The sequence below is a fragment of the Diabrotica virgifera genome, chromosome 1 (genome assembly GCF_917563875.1).
Source record: "Diabrotica virgifera virgifera chromosome 1, PGI_DIABVI_V3a".
NCBI classification, from domain to species: Eukaryota; Metazoa; Arthropoda; class Insecta; order Coleoptera; family Chrysomelidae; genus Diabrotica; species Diabrotica virgifera.
In genome coordinates, this window is record NC_065443.1 from 304,997,658 (window position 1) to 305,013,543 (window position 15,886).

Genomic DNA, 15,886 nt, shown 5'->3' on the forward strand with positions numbered 1-15,886 from the left:
TGTCTTTTTTGTATATTATTAAGGTGTTTAGGAAAGCTTCCTTTTTTAATTTATGAAATATTTTAAATGAACTTTTAATAAAAATAATTAGACTAAAAGGGAAGTTCCCTAGGTTGGCTGTATACCATATAGTTAAAAAACTCTAACAAGAAGTAAAACCACTTCTATGTAAATTGGTATATTTATTAAAACTTAAAAAATCCCAATGGATTGAATAAAATATGTCCAATTCAGAACGTTTTCAGACCTATCGGTCCATCATCAGTGAATCTACAATAAAATAAGTAATCCCACTATTAGAATTGAAAGATGGTTGAAATTTTTAAAAAGCTAAAAAAGTGTGGTTAGATTACTTACGTGCATACTTGCTAAATAGCCCCAGAACCAAACAATGGTTGAATTTAAAATTCAATTTACATTATTTAAAAATAATATTAAACAGGCTAAACGCCGATGTTAAAGGATATAGCCTATGGGAACATGGTGAAACCCTACCAAAACCTCAATCAACCATCTTAGGCCAACTTTGACTATAAAGTGTCACAAGTGTGTAAGGAACTGTTTGAAGTGACACTGACAGTAGAGAAAAAGGTAGTCGATTTTCAAAGTTAATTAACCAAAAGGTCATGACCCACAACAAATGATAAAAATTTTAATATCTGAAAATGTCTAACATTTTAAATCTATTGGTTTTAAAATGGTCATTAAAATGTTAGACATTTTCAGATATTAAAATTTTTATCATTTGTTGTGGGTCATGACCTTTTGGTTAATTAACTTTGAAAATCGACTACCTTTTTCTGTACTGTCAGTGTCACTTCAAACAGTTCCTTACACACTTGTGACACTTTATAGTCAAAGTTGGCCTAAGATGGTTGATTGAGGTTTTGGTAGGGTTTCACCATGTTCCCATAGGCTATATCCTTTAACATCGGCGTTTAGCCTGTTTAATATTATTTTTAAATAATGTAAATTGAATTTTAAATTCAACCATTGTTTGGTTCTGGGGCTATTTAGCAAGTATGCACGTAAGTAATCTAACCACACTTTTTTAGCTTTTTAAAAATTTCAACCATCTTTCAATTCTAATAGTGGGATTACTTATTTTATTGTAGATTCACTGATGATGGACCGATAGGTCTGAAAACGTTCTGAATTGGACATATTTTATTCAATCCATTGGGATTTTTTAAGTTTTAATAAATATACCAATTTACATAGAAGTGGTTTTACTTCTTGTTAGAGTTTTTTAAAAATAATTAGGTTCTAAAAATACGTTTATTGCTATTCAAATTTTACATGTGGGACTTTTGTTTGCCTTTTTGTCCCAGCCACATGTAATTTAAAGCTTGCTCATTGCTAATAATTAATTGTCCAAATCATAGGCTTTTGGTCCTCCTACTTTAACAAGCTCCGATACCTAAAAAATATATTTTTAAGAGCATATTGTTAAGGTAAGCTGTTGAATTAGGACACATGCATTTACTCTTGATAACAAAGTTAATTTTTTACTTTAATAATATAACAATCTAAATCTAAATCTACTGCATTATTAAAATCTGTGGAGTCTTCTAAATATCCTTCAAATAAAACCAATCTTCATCACAAGATATGGGAAATACCACTGAAGTCACTGATTTGAAAAAGCTTTTGTTTGGAGTTTGTCTTTTAGCTACCAGCTCTTGACTTAAGCGCCGGACTCCACTTGCGATTATTTGTAGTCGCGCGATTGTTTTGTCGCGAAGATGGAACAGATTGTTTCAAATACAAGTCAATCCATTTGCGACTAAATAATCGTGGATTGACTTGTATTTGAAACAATGTATTCAATCTTCGCGACAAAACAATCGCGCGACTAGAAAATCGCAAGTGGAGTCCGGCGCTAATTGTTTTACTAACCTAACCTAACTTTTAAATTCGTAATTATAACCTATTTTTAAGAAAAAATGTCTTAAAGATGATGTTTAAAAGATATCTTAAATTTGGCGTTTTAAAGATATCTTAAATTTGGCGTTTTAAAGATATCTTTTAAAAGTCTCAAGACATTAAGACCATATTTGGTTGTAAATAAGATATCTTAAAGATGACATGTGTTGTATGGGTTATAGATAGGACCACCGGAAGTATCACTTACGTTGCACCATAACTTTGGATTATTACCTTGTTATCAAGTATATCTATTATTATATTATGATATTCCTATTATATTTTATTGTAATTATATTACATTCTTATGATATTCTCGGCTTAAGCCTAAGATCTGTTGGTGCAACCAGGCATTAATGTTTTAAAAATTATAAAAGTCGTGACTTTCAACCGTCAAATATTTATAACAACTGTGTGTTTAATTGTACTAATTTGTACTTACATAAATAAATTACAATTAAATTTTGGTTTTGAACAGTTTTATTCATGAAATAATCGCAGCAAATTGCACTCGATCTCTAAAATTATTATCGAATTTTTGACCTCGTGACACTTTGACATAATTTCACTCCCCTTCGGGTCGTGAAATTAAAACTGTCAAAGTGTCACTCGGGAAAAATTCGATAATTTTAGAGCTCTTGTGCAATTACTACTGATTATTTCATTCATAGGAGATTCTGACCAATAGAAAGCTACAGAAATCTAAATTAAATCGATAATTTTTGATAATTTCCCGTCGTCAAGTATATTACGTCAGATGCCCTTCGTTGCTACGAAAAAATACATTCAGTGACATTAATGACAATTAATGTTTTAAAAATTATAAAAATGATGACTTTCAACCGTGAAATATTTATAACAACTGTGTGTTTAATTGTACTAATTTGTACTTACATAAATAAATTACAATAAAATTTTGGTTTTGAATAGTTTTATTCATGAAATAATCGCAACAAATTGCACTCGATCTCTAAAATTAATATATAATTTTTGCCCTCGTGACACTTTGAAATAATTTCACTCGCCTTCGGCTCGTGAAAGTAAAACTGTCAAAGTGACACTCGGGAAAAATTCAATAATTTTAGAGCTCGTGTGCAATTACTACTGATAATTTTTGTAATATCCCATGGTTAAGAATTACGTCAAATGCCCTTCGTTACTACGCAAAAATGAACATTCAGTAACATTAATGATAATAATTAATGTTTTACAACTTGTCACAAAGAACACCAAGAATCAGGTTTAGCAAATATTCAGGTGAATATATCAATAAAATATTAGTTAAAATGATTTAAAAAGACAGTTTTATCCATGAAATGGTCTCGGCGAATTACACTCGATCTCTAAATTATTATCGAGTTGTTGCCCTCGTGACACTTTGAGGAAACTCGGGAAGTGTCACTCGGGAAACAAATCGATAATTTTAGAGCTCTCGTGCAATTACTACCGATAACTTTCAATATAAAAGTAATGCGTATGTAGTAAGACGAATCCATCTGTTGTTTAGTTTGCTTCTGAAAAAGAGTTCGTTATTGTATACAGTAGACTCGCGATTATCCGAGGTAACTGGGACCATGGTCCGTGACTACCTCGGATACGGAAAAACTCGATTAACACTGAGATTGGTTATATTGGTAGAAAAAGACGTAAGTAACCATAACTGTGGATATTTGAATCACAAAACTAATAACTTTTACTGTCTATAGATATTTACTGTCTATATCAATATTTGATTGATTTTTGCGTAAGCTTCATTGACCCGTGTTGAGCTGCCCCCCCCCACTTGCAAAAATTAAAAAACAAATAGCCCTGATTTATGAGCTATTTATGAGCTCTCATATTCCGCAAATTAAAAATTTTGAGCTCGTTCGACTGAGCAGGAATTTAATATTTTAGTGGGGGGGCTGAGTCAGCCCCCCCCCACTACTTAAAAATAGGAATATTGAATCGATTTTTGCGGCAGAATTACGAGCTATTCATTAGCTCTTGAAATGATATAGTTTCGATTTTTAGCTCATCCCCTTCACCCTCAAACAACCCTTTAATAGATTTAACTTAAGAGAAAAATGCTGAGAAACTTAAAATATATCGTATTGCGGATATAATTCCTATAGCTTATATATTCTAAGAATAAACTCTTAAATCACGCGCATTTCGACTATTGAGCTACAACCCCTTCGAAAGAAAACCATCCCATATTCCCGGCTTAAGAGAGAGTAGTAGGTACTTAAAATAATTTAAATTATTTATTTGGCGACTACATATCGTTTAATAATTTATGAGCTCGCAAAATATACGCATCTCAATTATTGAATTGCAATTTTCTTTTTATAGTGCAGTCACTGAAGGTAAAAATCAACTATGACCTTCGTTTTCGGTAAATCTCCATTCATTTTCACGAAAATTGGTGAGCGGATAGAGGATACTTCAAGAAACAAAATTAACAATAACAACTTGCGGTTTTAGCCTGGGGTATATGTCACACCTTCTCGGGGGTTAAAATTACTTTATTAAAAATAACCCCACAAATCGAGAGAGGGACAAATTGTAAGCAAAATTTGTTATATAATGTTATTAAAATAAATCGATACTTTTTGAGTTATTAAAGCTCAAATATTTTAATTTTTGTGGAAGAAAATGCATGCTTTAAAGCGATTTTTCATAAATAACTCAAAAACTGTAAGTTTTTACAAAAAAGTTTTCATCACTAAAATTGAAGCTAATAAAAAATATAATAAATTGCTTACTTAAAAATACCTAATGTTAATTTAAAGTAAGTTATAGGTAATTATGAATATTTTTTCTGTGACTATTCAAATCTAAGGATTCAAGCTTAAATAACGGGAAGGAAATGCGTTTTATGTAACACTTACTAAATACTTGTCAAAGTACTTAGAAATACCTATCAAATGAGCTCCAGAAAAAGTTGATAGCATCAAAATTTATGCTCCAAAAATTTATCCAAAAAAATTAATTTTTTTTGAATAACTGTTAATTTTTATGATATTAGGCACATCCAACTATTTGAAAGGTGATTTCAAGAGCTATAAAACTGTATTACATTTAATCTTTCAAATACTTTATTTTTTTAGGATAATAGTAAAGGGCTCCTGTTACATTGCTCTCGTAGTAAAATTTAGGCTTAAACGTTTCTATCTTCGTTATTTTGATTCATACAGAAATCAAAAGACAAGTAAAATCTTTGCCAATAAAAAAAACTCAAATTTCGTTATCTATCATTTTTTACGTGTATCGAGTATTGTTGGAGTTATTATCAAAAGCAAATAATTTACGAAAATTTGAAAAATTTAGATTTTTTTAAATCATATTTAAAATAGTAACAATACTTAACTTTACTTTAAGTACAACTCTCTCTTAAACCGGGAATATGGGATGGTTTTCTTGCGAAAGGGTTGTAGCTCAATAGTCGAAATGCGCGTGATTTAAAAATTTATTCTTAGAATATAAGCTATACGAATTAAACTACTATTAACTTTTTTGTAAAAACTTACAGTTTTTCAGTGATTTACGAAAAACCGCTTCAAAACATGCATTTTTTTTCACGAATAATTAAAATCTTTGATCTTTAATAACTTAAAAAAAGTTCACTCATTTTAAAAACTTTATATAACAAATGTTGCTTATAATTTGTAGTTTTATTGATTTGTGCAGTTATTTTTTATAAAATAATTTTCACCCCCGAGAAGGGGCGGTATCCACCCTTAGGGTAAAGGCGCAAGGTGGCACCTTTGTTTCTTGAGGTATCCTCTAACCACTGACCAATTTTCGTGAAAATCTATAAAGGTTCACCGAAATTGAAGGCAATCGTTGATTTTTACCTTCAGTGACTGCACTATACAAAATAAATTGCAATTTACTGATCTAAATGCGCGTAATTTGGGAGCTCATAAATTATTAAATGATATATGTAGTCGCCAAATAATTAATTTAATGCATTTTAAGTACAACTCTCTCTTAAGCCGGGAAGATGGGGTAGTTTTCTTGCAAAGGGGTTGTAGCTCAATAATCGAAATGCACGTGATTTAATAGTTTATTCTTAGAATATATAAGCTATAGGAATTATATCCGCAATACGATATATTTTAAGTTTTCTCAGCATTTTTCTCTTAAGTTAAATCAATTAAAGGGTTGTTTGAGGGTGAAGGGGATGAGCTCAAAAATCGAAACTATATCATTTCAAGAGCTAATGAATAGCTCGTAATTCTGCCGCAAAAATCGATTCAATATTCCTATTTTTAAGTAGTGGGGGGGCTGACTCAGCCCCCCACTAAAATATTTAATTCCTGCTCAGTCGAACGAGCTCAAAATTTTTAATTTGCGGAACATGAGAGCTCATAAATAGCTCATAAATCAGGGCTAGTTGTTTTTTAATTTTTGCAAGTGGGGGGGGGCAGCTCAACATGGGTTTTTTTAGGTGGTGATGTTGCGTCAAGGTTGAAAGTTGTAACTCACCAGTTATGATTTTTGCCTCGGTTAACCGAGGGGTTCGGATAACCGAGACTCGGATAATCGCGAGTCTATACTGTATTAGAAATCCATCTGTCGCTTGGTTTGTTTATGAAATATTATCATGGTTGATATGGACATTGAGTTCGATGTTGCTTAGAATTAGTCAGTTTATCCATTTCTGTACTTATCTTGAACGTTGTTTTCTCACCCCCGAGAAGTGGTGAAACTCACTCCCAGGACAACTTTTATTACTTCCAGGACAATATCACTTTTTTTCTATGTGTATGCCAAATTTCATGTCAATCCAAGCGGTTGTTTAAAATTTAAAACAAAATCCGTGAGTAAATAGACTATTAACATGTAAACTCTCTTTATGTAACGCTGGGACAACTCTTTCAAATTGTAATAATAGAAAGATGTTCGCTATGATTTCCTTTTGATTTCTATGATGTCGAATAAATTCGAGTTATTTGTAACAATGTTGATTTTCTCATTTACTCAATCTAAATTCCCTCCTTTTGGTCAATCAAGTAAGAAAGGGTTAAATAAGGTAGGTGAATTTATATTTATCTTGTGATGATCATTATTTTTATTTAATTAATTTTTATTAGAGTTATTTGTTTAAAGAGTTTTCTTTGTCATTCCTTTAAAAGACAAATTGACTCCCTTTTCAGCATAATTTTGCTCCACTGTTTTGTTCCTCTCTCCTCTAAGATGATAACTCAAAATGAAGATAGCCTGCAAATATTAGTCCACAGATTTAACATAAGATCAAAAGAATTCAATGTAACAATTTCATCTCAGAAAACTGAAACAATAGTCATCAGTAAAGAACAATTAGATGTAGGAACCAACCAGTACGGAGACCTAGACAAAGAAGTGAGAAATCAAGTACAAAAAGCAAATAAATTGAATTGGAAAAGACTGTTAAGGGTCGTTTTCACGCTTCGTCTTATTGTACGTTTTGTGTGTCATGCAAAACGTACGACAAAACGTACGTTTTATCAAGTGTATAGATACATATTAACGTTTTTTAAACAATGTGTTTAATCTTCGAGACAAAACAATAGCGCGACTACAAATCGCAAGTGGGGTCCGGCGCTTATGCTTTTCCCATCATATCTTCGATCTGACCTTGGATTTCATTTCGATTTATTTCATTTCTTGTTATACACGGACAAAACGTAAGTTTTGTCGTACGTTTTGCATGACACACAAAACGTACAATAAGACGTAGCGTGAAAACGACGCTTAAGACTGGTACACACTTCTAAGTATGTCAAAACGGCAAACAGGTGTATGTTCTCAAAAAACCTTTGATAGTGTGTAAAAAAATGTTTTATTATCAGCTAAGTACTTTCAACACATAACGTGCCATCATCAGAGCTTCGTCCTCTTATAAAACCATCATAGAAGAGCAATTGCTAAACGACACAATAAAAAACAAATAGACTGTCAGAATGTCATAATAACACTATATGGCGAAATCGACATATTAACACTGAGATAAAATAAAGAATTTATAATTCCAGTCTAAGACCAATAATGACGTAGGTATGCATCAGAAACAAGACCCGATACAGCCCCAACACAAAGACTACTTGAAACGGCAGAGATGATAATGCTGAGAAGAATTAAAGGAAATACGTTGAGAAATCGAAAGAGGAGTGGAGAAGACATTAGAAAACAATGTAATATACAGTGTATAAAGAAATGGAAGAAGAAGAATAAGGATTTCCGAAGTGGAAGTCGAAACGTCAATAAATTTAATTTCAAACTTAAATTGTGGCTTATTCCCAAATAAAATAGTAAATTGATCACGAAAAAATAAGGGATAAAAGATAACTACATATATTAAGTCTGACAGAATAGAGTCTGGGCAAAGATCTTCAAAACTCTAAGGTCGCCAAAAAGGAAGCAAAAGTAGCAGTAGCACATACTAAAGCAGAAGCTTATCCCAAAAAGGGTAAAGCAAAGATATATAAAATAGACAAACACAGAGCAATAGTATATAGAGAAATTTTTTAACTTATTTGGCTGGGACTCTGACGCTACTAGGTGTCTGACAATTTTTTTGCGTTTTATGTTTCCTGCAGTGGGTTCATAAGTAACCAAAACCTCTTTGTTTCCTGCAGATAACCAAAACCTCTATGTTTCCTGCAGATTAAAAGTATGTATTAGCAATTTAAGGCGAAAATGAACAGTTTTAAGAACTTTCGTCTACCTGTAAAAAGTAAAGAATTTTGAAATAATTTGGAGGTAATTATTTGATCAAACACGTCGAAAGCTTTAAAATGGCGATTTGCAAGTGTTAATTTACAAATTTGTTACTTAGAAAACTGAAAAAAAAAAGATGAAAAATTATTCAGTTTCAATGTTAATAACTATCGTAAAAAATAAACCTCTAACCTTGATATTGCGTGGAAAGTCCGTTCTTATCTTATAGTGATAAAAATGTGGTTAATATTTAAGAGGAAACAGTAGCGATCAACAGGTAGAGAAAACGCGTTCCAAGATTGCGGCTGTAATTTTGAATATTTTTTCGAGATATTTGGCACACATATTCGTAATATAATAAAGAATGGCGGTACAGAGCCCAATTTGAAAAATATATTAATATGTGGAAATTACTCTGTAATTAAATATAATATTAACAAAACGAGCCTGTACCGCCATTAAGAAGAACAAAAAAATACACTTTCTTCAAATAAACTTTTTTATCCGATGCCTAGATTTTGTGTCATTTTGGAACTACTAAAATTTTTTATTTCATTAGTAGTTCCAAAATGACACAAAATCTAAGCATCGGATAAAAAAGTTTATTTAAAGAAAGTGTATTTTTTTGTTCTTCTTAATGGCGGTACAGGCTCGTTTTTTTAATATTTTATTTAATTACAGAGTAATTTCCTCGTATTGATATATTTTTCAAATTGGGCTCTGTACCGCCATTCTTTATTATATTACGAATACGTGTGCCAAATATCTCGAAAAAATATTCAAAATTACAGCCGCAATCTTGGGACGCGTTTTTGCTACCTGTTGATCGCTACTGTTTCCTCTTAAGATTAATTCATCAATAGTTTAAAAGTTATTCAATTTGTTTATCCCAAAATTTTTTTTTGCAATAACATAAGTCAGAATATAATATAGTATATGTAATAAGTATTTTACATAGGGGGATTCAGAGGACTTTCTTTTGTTTGTTATGTAGTTGGATATATTTTTATATATATTAAACTTTCGTTTTGGATACATCTTTTACCAAGCATGCCCACTTTTGCATGCTTGGCAAATGGACATTCTAAAAAAATTATAGATACTTCTTATAACTTATAGAATCTTATAAAAATTGAATATGGCTGAATCCTTCTTTGAAAGTCGACTAATACTATACTATCTATAATTCTGTATTGTTTAACAACTACTTTTGAAAATATAGGGAAATCCCCGGAGATTCGGAATAAATCGCAATTCAGTATTTGTTGAAAATTATTTTTGCGTCATCATCACTTACTTCCATAATATTGCCACAAATCACAAATGCCACATGATATAAACAGTGTAATCATACAGTCATTTACTCACTCTCAAGAATTTCAAGTTCAGGCTCTTGAGTGTAAAATATTATAACAGAGCTGACGCTTGGGTTGCAGACCACTTATACTTTTATGTAAATAATTATGATCTATTGTCTATTAAATACCTATTCCACAAAATATAGTCACTTGTATTACAGCTTCAGTGATGCAGTACCGTGTACTAATACATAAATATGACGATTAGAACTCTTTTAACTCTTTGAATCGTTGTATCTCAAAAACGGTGGCTCTTACGAAAAAAAGTATTAAAATATTTTTTATAGATAATTATCTACATTTTTTGTTAGAACTAATTTTATGATAAAACTTACCGTTTTGCTGAAAATCGCTATTAAAACTAAATTAAATTAAATTAAAAACCATATTTGGTGACCTTTGACCCCGCGTAAATTTTTTAGCTCGGGTCGGATTTATGAGGACTTTTTAGATTTCATTTATGATGGTATTTTGAACAATTTTCAGCTTGATGGTAATTATTATTGTAACCTCACTCCTATTTTTGAGTCTAACAAGACCGTTCTATATCTTGAGTCGTTTAGAAGTTATAGGCAGTTAAAATGAGGGAAAATATAAGTGGACACCCGGTAAAATAATTAATATTCTAGCTTCCCAGTAATATTGAGGCAGCGATCAAGTAGATTTATTTGATAAAACTTAGCTTTCCTACTCTTATTATTTAAGATACATCTTTTTTTTTAGATATAAGTCCTAACCTCAGTAATTTGACGTTGAAATGGGACCGACCTTTTGAAAATGCAAGTCTGACGTATTCTGTAGATATAACGGGCACAACCAAACATACCATTCCAGATGATTGTGACCAAAAAGACACTCGTTCGGTAACGACGAATATGCCCAATATTACGCTGAAAGCTGATTTTAGTTATATTATAACGATATACACATCCTTCTGGAAACTGTATGTTACAAATATAACACAAATTGATACCCCAAGTACAGGTAAGATGAAAATTTCTCTCCTTGATTGAAAAAAATACCAAAATACTCTTGTACATGATCTTTTTCATATTAGGCTACCATTGTTTCAATTATGTATATGTCTTATTTTTGTTCACACTCATCGGGTAGTTTCAGATTGAAGACAGCACTTAAGAGGAGCAAGTAAATGGGACGCATGTAGCATAACACTAAGGATGTTTCTTTTGCAGCCTGTTTGCATCCACTCCTGTACAAAGGCCTCCCCATGAGCTCTCCACTCTTCTCTGTTTTGTGTTATTTGGTGCCAATTTCTCCCCACTTTGACTTTGATGTCGTCTAGAAATCGGGCTAAATCTTGAGGACGTTTAGGTTGGAAAATTCATTTTCTTGAGAATGGGCGATTTTTGAGATAAATCGCGAAACAGGTCGATTTTATTTTTAAATTATAATTTTTTGCATATAGCAAATATTAAGCTTCCTGAAAAAGGGCAAAACGGCAACAGGACTTTACTATGCCACATTGCTGGATAGATTCGACGCGAACTTGCAAAAAAACAGTTCAGTTAGGAAAGAAAAAGTGCTCTTCCACTGCTGTCCCATCCACCATATTCTCCAGATTTGACCCCGTATGACTTCTTTTTGTTTCCAGACTTGAAAAGTCACTCGCCAGAAATGGCAGTTAGTCGAATGCGGAGTTCATCATAGCAAGGGAAGCCTTCTTTGCAGATCTTGAGAAAACATATTTTTCAGACGGGTTAAAGAAGCTGGAGCATCGCTGGGTCAAATCATCATCATCATCAACCCGTACTCGTCCACTGCAGGACATAGGTCTCCCTCAGCTCTTTCCATCTTTCTCTGTTTTGTGCGGCTTGCACCCAGTTGCCGACAATACGCTTCAGACCGTCAGCCCATCTGGTTGGTGGTCGTCCTCTGCTCCGTAGTGATTCTTCTCGTGGCCTCCACTCGACAATACGTTTTGTCCATCAGCTGTCTGACAATCTGGCGACGTGTCCTGCCCAATTCCACTTGAGCGATGCGATTCTTTCGACGGCGTCCGGTGTATTTGTTCTACAACGTATTTCTTCGTTTGCGATTCGGTCCCTCAGGGAGACACCCAACAGCTGGCGCTCTCTAGCCCTCTGAGTTATGCGAATCTTGTTCACTACCTTTTTTGTGAGTGTTAATGTTTCCGCTCCATAAGTGAGTAGAGGCAATACACACTGGTCAAAGATTTTTCTTTTCAGGCATATGGGTAAGTCCGATTTAAATACATAGCTCAGTTTATCAAACGCTGCCCAGGCTAATCCTATGCGACGTGGGAGCTCGCACGTCTGGTTATCTCTTCCCAACCGAATTTCATGTCCCAAATACTTATCAGATGGTTAGCACCAGATTAGTCATTATTTGCGTCTTGTTGATGTCAATCTTTAGTCCGACCTCTAAGGAAGCGTGATATAACTTGTTCAACATTATTATTGCATTATCCATACGATCGGCTATAAGGACGATGTCATCTGCAAATCTCAAATGACTCAGCTTCTCTCCATTTATATTGACACCATATTCGTTCAGATCTGCCTTCTTAAAAGTGTGTTCTAAAAGGGTTGTGAACAGCTTTGGTGAGATGGTGTCTCCTTACCGTACTCCTCGCTGCATACATAATTTATTAGTTTGTTGATCAGAGAGTCTTACGCTAGCCGTTGCATTGTGATAGATATATTTTATCATGTTAGTGTTGCGATGGTCTATTCGGCATTCTGCCAATGCTTTTAACATTTTCTGCTGGTTTATGGTATCGATCGCTTTCTCGTAGTCCACGAATATCAGTGCCAATGGTTTGTTGTATTCCGCTGACTTCTCTATCAAGTTTTTTATTACCAGTAAGTGGTCGTTAGTGCTTTATGCGGATCTAAACCCAGCTTGTTCTCTCGGCTGATAGAAGTCTAACTTAGCCTCCAGTCTTTTTTTGATAATTTTTGTGAAAAGTTTATATATGTGTGACAGTAGACTGATAGGACGGTAGTTTTTTAGATCTGTTATGTCACCTTTCTTGTGCAATAAAACAACGATTGCATTGTTCCATTGAGAAGGGGTTTTTCCTTGGTAAATGCACTCGGTGAAAAGTTTGGCCAAAACCTGGATAATTTTATTTCCACCTTGTTTGATTACCTCGATCACTACTCCGTCATCGCCAGGGGATTTATTATTTTTCATTTCTGAAAGTGTCTTTTTAACTTCGTATGGTGTTACTTCTGATCCCTGGTTTGTGATTTTGGGCAGGGCCTGATCTTGCCTTGCGTTGGTGCTCTCATACATTTCGCGATAAAACGATTCGACAACCTTTAGGATTTCGGCTCTATCCGTAGCAATGTTGTTGTCTTTGTTTCTTATTCTGAGCATATTTTTGTTGACAATGTTCCGGCCCGTGCGCAGGATTCGTTTATGGGGGGGGGGGGGGGGGGTTTGACATATGTGTATCATGTTAGGTTATGAAGTTAATAAAAAATAATAAGAAACTTTTCTTATAAATGAAGACATTTTATTGTGTCTTGGTCTTGACTTGATATTCAGTTATTATATAATAAATTAACTCTGCGAGGTGTAGAAAAAAACTTCTCCAAAACTCTTTGCGGATCGACCTCGACATCGCGATGTATATTGAGCGAAGCTAATCCGTTCAGCCGATCTTCAGACATTGTTGACCTGAGGTAAGTCTTGAGGCGACGCAATGTTGAAAAGGAGCGTTCATTCGTTGCTGTCGTTACAGGCAGAACTGCCAAAATGCGAAGCATTTGATGTACATTTGGAAACGCATCTCCATTGCACACATCGAGTGCTTCAAGCGAATTTGGTAGCGAGGAGGTAAAAAGGCGGGAAAATTCAAAAAAAAACGTGCACAAGATCGAGAAAGTTGAGAATGTCGAAACAAAAATTGACAACAAAATATTTATTATCAAGTCGGTTTGACTTTCGTAGAATAAGGACTATTGCTAGTGGAAAATTATGTGGAAAAATTCTCGATGGGGGGGGGGGGTTAGAACCCCCAAAACCCCCCCCTGCGCACGGGCCTGACAATGTTATTCGTATTTCGCCGCAAAACTTTTAAACTTTTGTTTTCTTGAATTATTTGAGTTATTTCTCTTGTATTGTTTTCTCTTATGTCTTTTCGGATTGATCGGCGGATATCTTTATTTAATTTCTTCAGTGTTGTGTAGTTCAAGTCGTATTTTTCCGTCAGTTGTCTTCTTTTACTTATTAACTCTTTGGTATTTTGGCTTAATTTGTCTTTATGGATCACGACCGTCGGGCAGCACTCTCTTTCGGTTTCTTTTAGTGCCTTCGTTATGAGATTATTTGCTAGTTCGATGTCCTTCTATTTTGTTTTCTAAGTCATGTATATGTCTGGTTAGTATATCTTCATAGAGTTCGTTGTTTTCTGTGGGAATCCATTTCTTCTTTCGTGTTTTGAAGATCATCTTTGTTGGTTCTAAGTTGACATTTAATTGTATCCTTGCTCGGATTAATCTGTGGTCGCTTCCTATCGAAAATTTGTTAAGTACTTCAACATCTTTAATTATTTCTTTTCTATTCGTTATAATAAAATCTATCTCATTTTTGACACTGCCATCTGGGATTATCCATGTCTATTTACGCTGAGGCTTTTTATCGAAAAAAGAATTCATCATGGATAAATTTTCCTGGTGTAAGAAGTTGAGCAGTCTTTGCCCTCGTTCATTTCTTTCGCCGTACCCATGCTTGCCCATTGCTACTTCTGCATCATCCTGTTTAAAGCCCATTTTCGCATTAAAATCGCCCATAATTATTGTGTAATATGCTGGTGTAGTATGCAATGCTGTTTGTAGGTCGTTGGAGCATATGTCTGGATTATTGTATGTTTATATCTTGCATTTAGTCAAGTATATCGAACTAAATGAAAACTAGACGTTCAGAAAGAAATCACCAATTTTCTAAAATTCTCGTTTGTCTTTTGAAGGCTAACTACTTATCGGGCCGCCCTAGTACGTCTGCTTCTTCAAACTGTGACTGTTTGGGTCCACCGCCCTTCATTAAGTCTGACTATATGGCCCGCCCAATTCCACTTCAGCCATGCTATGTGGTCTATGACATCAGTGACGTATGTCCTTCTTCTTATTTACTTGTTTCTAACCCTGTCTCTGAGAGTCAGTCCAAGTAAAAACCGTTCCATTTTTCTTTGTGCTACTGTGATTTTGGTTGCTGTGTCTTGGATTAACGAAAGCACACTTTGGTCGAACGTCTTCTTTTCTGATAGAGCTCCATGTGCAGCTCATATAGCAGAGACCAAGAAATAGAGTTCCATATGCAATGTTTACTTAAGAGAAATATTTTCAGCGAGAAAGATAAATATTACTCAGTTCCCAAACCTGTGTCGTTAGTTGAAAAATAAATTTTGTAATTTTCTAATTTATTTTAGCACCTGGCCCACCCAGAGACGTTAAAGTTAGCAAAAATACCACGGGCTATATTTTATCCGGGAACATGCCTTGTGACCCTAACGGAGTGCTTCTTGGTTATAATATTGAACTTTCAGAACTGGCAGACAGCTTTCTGAAAACGAAAACTACTAAATCGATTTCAGAGATTGACATATTTGACTTTTTTAATACTCAGCCAAAGCCATCTACAACATATTCTGTGAGCGTATCAGCAATTGGACTCAACAACGTAAAAGGCGAAGCAGCTACTTTTGAATTCGTTACTGACGCACGTAAGTGTTTATCTTTATTTTTGAAGATATTCTTCTTTAACGGCGAATCGATTGAGGGTAAAATTGTACATAAACCGCGCGCCTGCGCACGCTGACAGTATGTAGTTCTGACAGTATGTAGTTCATTGCTAATCTTTCAAGATAGGTATGTATGTATCTGTAACCGTGCAAATTAAAAGAATATATTAGTGGTTTTAGGAAATGT

General features: G+C 33.9%; 1 protein-coding gene across 1 annotated transcript in view; it reads left to right on the forward strand.

The window, feature by feature from the left end:
• Nucleotides 1–15,886, forward strand: part of LOC114338251 (receptor-type tyrosine-protein phosphatase eta) — a 113,154-nt gene that overhangs the window by 31,704 nt on the left and 65,564 nt on the right. Inside the window, exons 3-4 of the mRNA XM_050652549.1 lie at nt 10,695–10,955; nt 15,388–15,681. Coding sequence (XP_050508506.1) covers nt 10,695–10,955; nt 15,388–15,681 — 555 coding nt within the window. The remainder of the gene's footprint in view (nt 1–10,694; nt 10,956–15,387; nt 15,682–15,886) is intronic.